The sequence below is a fragment of the Castor canadensis genome, chromosome 11 (genome assembly GCF_047511655.1).
Source record: "Castor canadensis chromosome 11, mCasCan1.hap1v2, whole genome shotgun sequence".
Classification (NCBI taxonomy): Eukaryota; Metazoa; Chordata; class Mammalia; order Rodentia; family Castoridae; genus Castor; species Castor canadensis.
In genome coordinates this window covers 310,485-322,632 of record NC_133396.1, presented here as the reverse complement: position 1 = coordinate 322,632, position 12,148 = coordinate 310,485, and the positions used below count along the sequence as shown (strand labels likewise).

Sequence of the window (12,148 nt, the reverse complement as noted above, 5' to 3'; positions counted from 1 at the left end):
TATGTCATTGTGGGTTTAATTTGCTTTTGCTAGTCGCCAGTGATACTGAACTTCTTTTCATGTGCTTTCCCCCTTTTTAACTTGATAATTCATTTAAAGTTTATGTGTTGGTAAGTGTCCAAGAAAATTATTTTTTAAAATAGTGAGAACTTGTACTTTCCAGTCCTTAAAACATACCATAAAACTGCGTTCCGAAGAGAATGGTCTTTTTCTAGGAGCAGGAAGCTAGACTTGCAGAACAGAAGGGAGAACCCATACATAATAGATGTGCGGGGTCAGATGTATTTCTGGTCTTGGTGGGAGGGTTGCTCATTGAATGATGATGCTACACACACTGAAGTGAAAGAAAGTAAAGTTGCACACCTGACTCGTACAGTTGAAACTGAATTGTGACCACTGTTACAGAAACTTCAAAGAAGGTTCTTGGGGACATTACTCTTTGAAAAAACTTCTTATGTGGAAAATTTCAGATCTGCAGAAAAGTAAAGAAAAGGTGTAATGAGCCCAGCTTCCTGGCTGCTGTTGTAGAAGTTTGGTGCTTTTATTCTGTTGTTCTCCTCTATGCTCTCCCATCACCCCAGCCTTCTAAAGCAGATCTGAACACCTTTATCATAGTGGGACCTCAGTGGATGTTTCTCACTGGTCAGATTTTTTAAAATTTGTTTTGTTTTGTGGCTCTTGGCATCAGACCATCTAGTAGAATTAATAGTATCTCTAGAGCCAGAAGCAAAAGGATATAGTTATGTTGTTGATATACGGAAGAATATATTATGTAAAAGTTAATAGATGAAACATAGACACAAACTGGCACTGCAGTTTAAGGACTGTAAAATTTCCAATAAAAAGGCAAGTGATTGGGAGAGCTATGCTAACCCTGCACATTAGCGCAAGACCAAATGGCCTCTGAACTGATGGATGGGTGCCTAGCCTTACCCAGAGTGGGCAGGAAATGCCGATTGACCTAAGGACCGTTTTTCAGAGGATTCCGTTTTTCAGGTTGGCTACAGTGAAATGCTGAGTGACCTTGTGCTGGTTCTTTTGTGGAGTATAAGTGTTGTGGTCTCTTTACTTGGGCATCTGTCATGTTGGTTTCGATTGAAAGTGTATCTGATATTTGATCTGTTGGGCCCTGCACTCTGTAAATGTGAGGGGTGGACGGACAGTTCACATGTCTGTAGGAGAGGTTACAGTTACCTTGTTTGTAGTGATGAAAGTGTTTAGGGTTTTAGTGTTTAGGATTTAGTTTTTTAGGGTTTAGTCTATCAGGAGAAAGACTGAATAAATTGCTTTGTGTCCATATCCATATTACATGAGCTATAGTCTATTGAAGAGCTCATGAGGTACATACCAGGTAATTCTATTGTTGATCAGAATGGGGGAGCTGGACAGATGTGTGCATTGTCACTTGTGAATGGTCAGGATTCACCAGAGCTGTAGCTCACGTGGTCCAGGACCCATCCATGAGGGTAGTAGGTCTTACTGCCCTGTTCTTGATGACCTGTCACCTGACCCTATCCTCATTCTTCTGGTCTGAACTCATGCCCTTACCTGGTGGATCACCAGGTGCTCGAGCGCCTGTTCTATACCCGTGGATTCCTGAGTGCTCACCCCTTCTACATCTGTGGACCCCCTGGTGGCCACCTTGTCCTGTGGAGGGCTCTTGAGTAGGCTGGGATCTCTAGGCGAACACAGGTGTTTCTTCTGGGGAGTCCCCCACCTTTTCTGTACAGTGAGATCCAAGTATCTTCTTCCAGGTTCTCAGCTGAGGAAACAGCCAGGGCTTGCCCTGGGCTGGCTGTGGGGGCAGGTGGGCTGGGAGGGAGCTTGATGCCAGCAGTGTACTATGAGGTGAGTGGACCGTGAGAGGTGCTTTGGGTTGGTAATGTGTTTTCCCTTTTTTTCCTAGTTTGCGTTTTAATAGAGAACTTGTCACTTTCCAGAATGCCCTTTAAAGGTGACGCTGTGATCGGTAAGTGCTTTTCTTCTCAATAATGCACAGTAGCATTTTCTTACACAACTGCTTCAAGTTACAAAGTAAAAAGTAAGCCTGTTGGGATGGGTGTAGCTGAGAGGTCAGGTCATGATGTTGGAAGGCCTTGCCCTCTGCCGGCATCTAGAGGGGCCTTTCCTATCCCTTCCTCAGCACCCCCAGCTGTGACTCAGCCTGTCCTGATGCCCCTAGGGCCAGTGTTATGACCAGTTTTCTTTCCCAGATGGACAGATGAGAGCCTGGGTGACCAGAATGCTAGAGCTGAGCTGCCCCAGGCCTGCCTCTGCCCTCCAGCCTCAAGTTTCTAATTTCCTTTTTTGGCAGTACTGGGGTTTGAACTCAGGGCTTCATGGTTGCTAGTAAGGTGCTCTACTGCTTGATCCATGTCTCCAGCCTTTTTTTGCTCTGGTTATTTTTGAGATAGGTCTTGCTTCTGGCCTGGCCAGCCTAGACTTAACGATCTTTCTAGTTACACTTCCCACTGTAGTTGGGATGACAGGCACATACTACCATTCCCAGCTTTTTCTGTTGACATGGGGTCTCGTGAACTTTTTTGCCTGGGCTGAACTGAAACCCAAGTAGCTAGTATTATAGATGTGAGCCCCTGCACCCAGTTTACTAACTGAATAGAGTAAGCATTTGTTGCCAACTCATTTGTTGGATGTGGCTAAGTTGGATGTTCACATTTATATTGGTGGACAGTGGGGGAATGAAGGAGATTTAGGAAAAGATCTCTTGAAGGTTGTAGCCACACATAATGAAAGAACAGAGCTCCCAAACATGAATCTAAATACTTGGTGCACAGGAGGTGGCATTTCCCATGCTGCCGACCCTGGCCTCTCTGGGCTCCTGTACAGCCTGCAGGGCTCACTTGGGTCTCCCCAGATTCCTCCCAGAGGTGCTATCTGCTTCACAACCTAGCAGATGTGTTTGTTGCTTTAATTGTGACTATTTCTGAGTTGGATAAACTAGCATCTTTACTTCTTTGCAGATGGCTGGCAGTGGCTGATAAATGATACTCTGAGAAGTCTCCACCTCATCTCAAGCCATTCCAGACAACAGATCAAGGTACTTTGAGCAAGACTTCCATGTTTCCCTGTGTAGCAGGCATCAGTGATGCTGGTCAGTGCTCATCTCAGGTCTGTGTGTTACCAGTCCCTTCCATGCATGACAGTCGGTAAACACCATCCTGATGTTCAGATTGACTTATATTCAGAAGCCTAAGCAGCCCTGGATGACCAGAGTGTTTAGGTTTTCTTGCTGCTGTTTTCAGCCTCCCCTCTAAACTGCCCTCTGCATAGGTTAGCTGCTCAGCATCTGGTAAGTGACATATATGATGCTTGTGTGTAGCCGAGACAGCCGAGTCCAGAATCAATCATCTTTGCAGGTGGCCAGAGCATTTGTGTCCATGTCCTGGGACTCAGGTGGCTGTGAACTAGCAGAGCTGTGACACCCAAACCATTTTATGGGCAATAAGACAGTTACTGGTGTCAGCAAGTCCTACCATCAGTGATAGTGATACTAAGTGCTTTGCTATATTTCAAGTGACATCTCTGCTGTGCATCCAGTGGATGAGGGCCCTCTCTGTGATTCTGGCCACCACCCTCTCCCTCTTTAGTTCCTTTCCCCTGGGCTTCTGTGTTGGCCTTGGCTCCCTGGCTTTGGGGTGGGAGAGTAGGAAGAATCTATGAGTCCAGTGATTGCTGGGTGCTGGCTGAATGGTCAGGAAAGGCTTGCATCAAATCAGGGTCCTCTGCAACAGCAGAGGTGGGGATCTAAGGAGATGTCTACTGTACCACCAGGACCTGTTCTGTGTGGTATGGCACCACCAGGACCAGAGTTGATCCCTCATACTCCTTGCCAAGCACACCCTCCTATTCCTGATACTCTGTAGACCCTGCTTTCTCAGCTTCCATCCCTTAACTACCTACATGGCCTACTTCATCCCTGTATTCTACTAGGAAGAAAAAATGCTTCACTTTATTATGAACTATGCCATATTAGAAGATGCAAAATTTACACTATGAGGGAGAAATAACCAAGTTGTCCTTTTAGTTTATGGGTGTAGAGAGTTTAAGGTGACCAGTGCATCTGACAGATGTCAAGGAACACATGGAAAAGGAAGAACAGTGGTAAAAGGTGAAAGACTTATACAATCTGAAGAGAAACCAGAGTATGGCAGTGACCTGATTTTTTTGGGAGGCAGTATTGGGGCCTGAATTCAGGGCCTCACACTTGCTAGGTAGGTGCTCTTACCACTTGAGCCACTCCGGCAGCTATTTTAGGTCTTGAATTTATGCCTAGGGTGACTTGGACCATGATTCTCCTATCTCCCATGTAGCTGGGATGACAGGTGTGCTTCACTACACTCAGCATTTCATTGACTGAGGTGGTTTCTTGTGAGCTTTTTGCCCAGGCTGGCTTAAAACCTCAATGCTCCTATCTCCGCCTCCTGAGCAGATAGGGTTATAGGCGTGAGCCACTGTACCCAGCTTGGTTTGTTTTAAACATAGTCTCTGTGCCTGGACTTCAGAATGACCCCACTTGTAGGCAGAGCCCTGTGCACTCATGTCCTCCCATTTCAGGACGCAGCTGTCTCTGCTCTGTCTGCTCTCTGCAAAGAATACTATAGGAAGTTGCCTGGAGAGGCAGGTCCTGCCATTGAAGGTGAGTGAGTGGGCAGGGAGAGGGTGGAGCCTGAAAGCAAGGGGCGGAGCCAGGCAGTGGAAGCCCAGCTGTCTGTGCCCCTGCTGGAGTTACTCTTTCAGGACCCAGCTGATGTGACCCCATTACACAGGACCTTCACAGGGCTCCTCCTGGGCCACATGGGTTTGGAGGCCGTCATGTCCTTGGTCTGTCTGGCCAGACTAGCTGCCCGAGTAGTGATCATCTCTGGAGAAGGAGCCTTCTCCAGGCCTTCCTGCCCTCTGTGGAAGCACTCTGTTCACTTCAGCAGTGCTTCTTAAGGTCGTTTTTGAATGAACTTTTTCCAGTGGTTTGTTCTTTGGGGATTCCTATTTTATACTTGTTGGAGCTTTTTATCTTTATACTGTTTTTCTCAATCTTTCAGCCTCTTTTTTTTCTCTTCTTTTTATTCACTTTCCATGTTTCTGCTATTGGCTTCTCCTTGCTGTCTCTTTGCTTTTCACATGCTTATTTTCTTTCTTTTTTTGTTTTTTTTTGTGGTACTGGGCTTTGAACTCAGGGCCTACACCTTGAGCCACTCCGCCAGCCCATTTTTGTAAAGATTTTTTTTCATTTTCATTTTCATTTTTTATTATTCATTTATTCACATGTGCATACATTGTTTGGGTCATTTCTCCCCCTTGGCCCCCTCCCCCCTCCTCCCCCCCTCACTTCCAGGCAGAACCTGTTCTGCCCTTATCTCTAATTTTGTTGAAGAGAAGACATAAGCTTAATAAGGAAGACAAAGCGTTTTTGCTAGTTGAGTTAAAGATAGTTATACAGAGAGATTCCTAGCATTGTTTCCATGTACAAATGTATTACAACCCATGTTGATTCATCTGTAACTGATCTTCACAATGGTTTCTGATCCCCTTCTCATGTTGACCTCTGTCGCTTTAAGTTTTCTGTATTAGTTCCTCTGCAGTGGGGACATCAAACGCTTTCATGTTTTGGGTTTCCTACCTATTCCCATATCTCCCGTATGTGCTCTCTCCTTGTCATGTGATCCAAGTCCAACCACATTGCTGCATTTGCCCTAGATCTAAAGTCTGCATATGAGGGAGAACATATGATTTTTGGTCTTCTGAGCCTGGCTAACCTCACTCAGAATGTTGTTCTCCAGTTCCTTCCATTTACTTGCAAATGATATGATTTCATTCTTCTTCATGGCTGAGTAAAGTTCCATTGTGTATAAATACCAAATTTTCTTGCTCCATTCATCAGTGGTGGGGCATCTTGACTGTTTCCATAACTTGGCTATTGTGCATAGTGCTGCAATAAACATGGGTGTGCAGGTGCCTCTGGAGTAATCTGTGTTGTATTTCTTTGGGTATTTCCCCAGGAGTGGGATTGCTGGATCATATGGCAGATCTATGTTTAGATTTTTAAGATGCCTCCAAATATTTTTCCAGAGTGGTTTCACCAGCTTGCATTCCCATCAGCAGTGTACGAGGGTTCCTTTTTCCCCTACATGCTCGCCAACACATGATGTTGGTGGTGTTTTTGATGATGGCTATTCTAACGGGGTTGAGGTGGAATTTTAGTGTGGTTTTGATTCACATTTCCTTTATGGCTAGAGATGGTGAGCATTTTTTCATGTGTTTTTTGGTCATTTGAATTTCTTCTTTTGAGAAAGTTCTGTCTAGTTCAGTTGCCCATTTCTTAATTTGTTCATTGATTTTAGGAGAGTTTAGTTTCTTAAATTCCCTGTATATTCTGGTTATCAGTCCTTTGATGTATAGATGGCAAATATTTTCTGTTACTCTGTAAAGACAGGATCTCATGAACTATTTGCCTGTGGCTGGTTTTGAACCGCAATCCTCCTGATCTCTGCCTCCTGAGTAGCTAGGCTTACAGGCGTGAGCCACCAGTGCCTGGCTCCATTTTCATGTTCATGATGACTTTCCTTACTTTCCTGGGTCCTGTCAGGTCAGTGCGGTCTTGCTGTAGCCTCCTCCCTGGGCATTTGTTCATGCTGGTCCTTCACTATGTCTGTGTTCTATGGTGAAACGTGTTTCAGTTCCTCACACACACCGTGACAACATTGCATCAACATGTCTTCTTCACATGCTGACACATTTCTCTCTCTATGCTGAGGCTACTCATCCTGTAGGATCCAGTCTGCTTCGTAAGAAACATGGTGCTCATGTGCTCTTTTGGTCTGTGGTGTTTCTTCATATTATGTTGGAGGACATGCATTATGACTACATTGGAAGTATCTGAAACACTATTCAAGTTATTGTAAGTGTGTAAAAAAAAATCGTGTGCAGTAGTGTGAACCCACTTTCTGTGATTTTATAAAAATGAGCCAAACTAGTGCTGCAAGCCAATTTTGTATTTAGTCTATTGTTAGAAAGTGGAACAACGTCTTCGTAAACAGCTTTCTGAAGATGTGAAGATGATGGCTAACATTAGTTCATGGCAGTGTGTTTAAGTCATATTTCCGCTGCATTTCTGCCCTGTTGTCTGAGGAGGGATGGAGTAGTGCTGGGTTCAGTGAGGCATCACACAGCCTGCTCTGTTGGAACTGAACAGTGGTGACAGATGGTGTGTGTTGCCGGTGCTGGCCTCCCTGCACCTGTCTGGGCTACATTTTTTAAAGTGCAGAGCTGTTTTCCCACTTTTCTTAATGGTTCCTCACCCTGACCTGCTTGAGCTCCCAGTGTCCCCCAGTTGTTCCCTCACTTTTCCAAGCCCCTGGTGCCCCTCAGTTCTGCCTCTCCTCTGTTCCTGTCACAGTGCCTGTCATCCATCACTGTGTTTCTTCTTGGGCTGCTGTGTTCACAAGCCCCATGCTCTCACCCAGCAGCTCTTGCTGTGCTCTGCAAATCTTCCTGGCCCACCTCAGTGTGGAGTAGCATGGAGCAGTGCCCCCACCAGGATGTGCTCACATCATAGTGTCTGGCTTGGAACTGCGCTGGCTCTGTCTGTGACAGCATTATTTTCACAATCATCCTACTGTTCATAGAGAACAAGGTCCAGATACCAGTATGCTCACGATTCTTGTAGCCCTCTGGGATTTGATTGCCTAAGAATGAAACCAGGTGGTTACAACTGCTTATGAGAACCTTAAGACCACCGTACACAAGTCCTCATGTTTGCGCTGGTTACCATTTCTGAGGAGCATGACAGGCAGTGGGGCGCTCTCTTCACGTCCTTCCCTCTTTCCAGAGGAGCTGATCCCGAGATACCTTGCCGAGCTCCAGAGCCCGGAGGCGATGACTCGCTGTGGCTTCTCATCAGCCCTAGGCACCCTCCCAGACTTCCTTCTGAGGGGCCGCTTGCAGCAGGTGAGCACAGGTGTGGTGGATGGCAGAACAGGTTGTGGTGTGGGATGGACATGCATCTGACTACTAACCAATCCTGACATGGTGTGCATGGCCACGGGAAGGGAGTGGCAGCCTGGACTCCAGGGTAATGGCTGATCTTGTGCAGGACAAATCTCAGATTGCTGCACTGAGGTCTGAAGGAGGGGAGGGCATTGTTGGTGGAAGTGGCAGGTGTCTCCGTGAGAGCATATTTGCTGCCCTACACAGTAGCCTGGCTGCTGGAGCCAGGCTGGTATGGGCAGTGGCCCACTGGCCTTCTGGGTCCCAGCCAAGGTGTGAGAAGGGCCTCATATGGCAGTGGCAGCTGAGTGGAGGAGAGGGCCAAGCTCTGCTATGTTAGTGCACTGGGCCGAAGACCCTGGACATTTGTGGGCTCCATGCTCCTTGTCCCTGCCTGCTGAGGAGCTTGTTCTGCAGGGTCGAGGCACTGGGGTTCCTCACATTGCCTATGCCTGGGCTGCTGTCCAGCCTTTACCCAAGACAGTGAGACCCCTTCACCTCTGAGTCTCACTTTTTCATACTGCCCCAGTGCTGGCCATTCCTTCTCAGTATCCCGTGTTTGCCTGACCTTGGCTTGTGTCAGGAGTGATCCTGTCCACTCATCTCCACACAGGCCTTGTCCTGTGCTCCCTGAGACAGTCTCAGTGATGGCTGTGCATCCAGCTTGGCTCTGGAGCCTCAGCTCCTTCTCCCCGCCATCCTGTCTCAGGCCCCTAAGCTCTTGTACTTCCCTCTCCTGCTGAAACACAGGTTCAGTTCTGCCAACCCATGTTGCAGGCATCCCTGATTTTGTCTAGGCCACTGTCCACCTGAGTCAGGACTATGGTGGGAACAAGCTTTCGACACATTCACTCCTGAGTAACCTTGGAGCCCTCACCTCCTGTGGAATCAGAGATCATATAAGCTTTCCACAGTGTGTTGGGTGGCCTGTCCAGTTGTGGATGGACAGGCCCTGTGTGGCTGCTGCACTGTCAAAGCCCTTACCTGGGGGGTTTGTCCTCAAGGACGTGGATAAACATGAAGCAGCTTTTAGAAAAGACCTATCATTTCAAGAAGTATCAGCCCAGTTAGAGGAGCCAGAGGGCCGTCCCTCTCCTGTCCCAGGTCTGAGCAGAGTCAGAGGGAGCCCTCACCTTATACTGCTACATCCTGTGCCCCAGGGCCGCATCTCCACCTGCGACAGAAGTGCGTTTACAGGCAAGTGTGGTGGTGCACGCCTGTACTCCCAGCACTGGGGAGGCTGAGGCAGGACGATCATGAGTTTGAGACCACCCTGGATTATGTTGCAAGACCCTGCCTCAAAAAAAAAAAAAAAAAGATGAAAAAGGTGTTTGCTTTGTAGCTAATGCTTCTTTTGGGGACTGTTGCCCTCAGGTCCTCACAGGTCTGATAGCAGTCACCCGCATTTCTCCCAAGGATGTGAGCTTTGCTGAAGCTCGGAGGGACGGCATGAGGGCGATCTCCAGGTGAGCCTCCAACCAGCAGGAGTGGCGAGCCTGCCATGGGCTGTGGCACCGGGATGGAGCCAGCATATAGAGGCACATTGTTGCCTCTTGTAGTTTCTTCCCTTTCAGAGGGTGACAGGGTACATCTTTGGCCTGGGGAGGCCTGGTGACAGTGTTGTCACAGTGATAACAAATATTAAATCTGTCATGCAGCTGTGTCTTCACTGTGGGAACCACTTTAAGAACTGGGAATGGGCATAGGGACTGGAGAGCTTGCTCAGCGTGCGTGTCAGGTCCTGCAGTCCATTCCCAGTACTGCACAAAACAAAGCAAAACTGGGGGAATGTGCCTCAACTCAAGGCTGGCAAAGCCACAGTGCCTGTAGCTGTGGAGTGACCTTGCCTGTGGACACAGCCTACAGGGCTGTACCTGCCTCTCCCTCCTGCTCCACAGCTCTGTGAGTCAAGTCCCTCCAGCTTCTTGTAGCAGCACTAACCGCCTTGTGGGGGGAAAGGGAGGAGGACTGGCCACCTTACAGGCAGAGCCCCGTTCCTACCCATGTGTGAAGGTGCTCCGGGTATCTTCCTCTGCCCCTGAGGCTCCTGGTCTCTCCTGAGTGTAACTCTTGGGAAGATGTATCAGGCCACTGCAATGTGCAGGACAGGATCACAGACATTCATCAGTATACATTTTGCACATTTTTTTTTTTTTTCATATGTGCATACAAGGCTTGGTTCATTTCTCTCCCCTGCCCCCACCCCCTCCCTTACCACCCACTCCGCCCCGTCCCTCTCCCCCCGCCAATACCCAGCAGAAACTATTTTGCCCTTATTTCTAATTTTGTTGTAGAGAGATTATAAGCAATAATAGGAAGGAACAAGGGTTTTTGCTGGTTGAGATAAGGATAGCTATACAGGGCATTGACTCACATTGATTTCCTGTGCGTGGGTGTTACCTTCTAGGTTAATTCTTTTTGATCTAACCTTTTCTCTAGTACCTGTTCCCCTTTTCCTATTGGCCTCAGTTTTTGCACATTTTAATTTTAGGATTTGTCAGACTGTCGGTGTGAAAGAAGATGGGACCCCAGATGAAGCCATGTGTAGAGAGAATATTTCTGAGGTTTATGCTGCGCTGCTGGATGGCATGGATGACTACACCACAGACAGCAGAGGGGACGTGGGGTCCTGGTAAGGGTAGCGTCTGCATTCCGTGGTCTCTGCTGCCTAGTGAGGGGCCCTGAGGTGTGAGTTGCACTTTGTGCCATTCCTCCCATGACACACGACAACGACAAGGATGATGACAATGGGGACAGACTTCCTGCCCACAGCCACAGTGTGATTCCCATTGTGCTCAGCTCTGCAGTGCCCTCTGCGGACTGCTTTCCTGCTTCTGGTTCCTCTCATTCACCTTCTCCTCTTTACTGACAAAGAAGTTAGCTTCATGAAATGCAGTGTTATTGTGAGTTGCCTCTCCCATTTGTCACAACTAAGTTCATCTCTGATGAGGCTTCTTGTGAGACTGTGTAGGGGCAGGAGGACCACAGGGCACTGAGAATGGCTGTGGTGCTGCGTCTCAGGAAGAAGTTGGTGCTTTGGAGAAACTCTGCTCTGGATGGAGGGTTGGGAATCAGGTCCTGAAATGACAGGCGTTTGCTCTGAAGTCCTGACTGGGTAATTATGAGCCCATGTGCATCGGTTCTGCCAGGCCCAGGTATTCATAGCCATGCAAGTCTGCCCAATGCCCTTTCCTGCTGCTCTAGGGGAGGCATCTCCTTACCAGGTTGCAAAAGTATCTGCTGTGTGCTGCAAATGAGAGGACAGCTGCCACTGTCCACCCTGTCTTCATGCTCTCTCTCAGGAGACTGAGCTGTGGCTGACTGCGGTCAAGCAGTGTAGAGGGGTGTTGAGTGCTTTTATAGGATACTAGGGAAGAAGATGGCTTTATGGATATGGAAGCTGAATAGAGGAGTGAGCATGTCACCCATGTTGGGTTGTGGGGGGCTGTATTTCCTTTGTTTTTTGTTTTTTTTTTTTTGGTGGTACTGGGGGTTGAATTTGGGCTGTGTGCTTGCTGATATTCGTTATTTTTGAGACAGGGCTTCACTTTATGCTCCTGCTGGCCTAGACCATGATCCTATTTGTTGTGCTTCCCCACATAGCTGGGATGGCAGGCATGCACCATTATTCCTAGCCTTTTGTTTGAGATGGAGTCTCCTGAGCTTTTTGCCTGGACTGCCCTTGAACGCAGTCCTCCCAGGTAGCTGAGATTATAGGCTTGAGCTACCATGCTCAGCTTGGGCTGCATTTCTTTACATGACTTTTCTGCCCTGTCATCTCACCCTGCTCTCATTCTGGAAATCCAGGTCCTGAAGCTCTGTTAATTTTGTTCAGTGTTTTTGATTTTCTTGTTTGGTTGTGTAAATTCTGCTCATCTATGTTCTGGCTTCACTGTGGCTGACCTTGGTCTCATCTGACTTTGGGTCATTCCAGACTTGGGACAACAGAGGCTTCCAAGGGCCGTGTCCCCATTTCCTGCCTTGCTCCACTTCTTGCAGCATGGCTGTGGTTCCCCCAGCAGCAGGGATCCCACTGGGCTGTTGTGTGGCCTCTCCTTTCGTGTCTCCTGGCTGCTGTCTGAACTCAAAGACTTCTTGTCCCTGATGACAGTCACCTTTCCTTGGTGGGGACACGTTGGGCTCA

The 12,148-nt window shown here is 47.9% G+C and overlaps 1 protein-coding gene across 1 annotated transcript in view; it reads left to right on the top strand.

The window, feature by feature from the left end:
• The window catches only part of Tbcd (tubulin folding cofactor D), a 147,113-nt gene that overhangs the window by 120,004 nt on the left and 14,961 nt on the right, over positions 1–12,148 (top strand). Inside the window, exons 24-29 of the mRNA XM_074044806.1 lie at positions 1,907–1,969; positions 2,982–3,058; positions 4,576–4,657; positions 7,847–7,965; positions 9,379–9,470; positions 10,496–10,636. Of these exons, the coding sequence (XP_073900907.1) occupies positions 1,907–1,969; positions 2,982–3,058; positions 4,576–4,657; positions 7,847–7,965; positions 9,379–9,470; positions 10,496–10,636 (574 nt within the window). The remainder of the gene's footprint in view (positions 1–1,906; positions 1,970–2,981; positions 3,059–4,575; positions 4,658–7,846; positions 7,966–9,378; positions 9,471–10,495; positions 10,637–12,148) is intronic.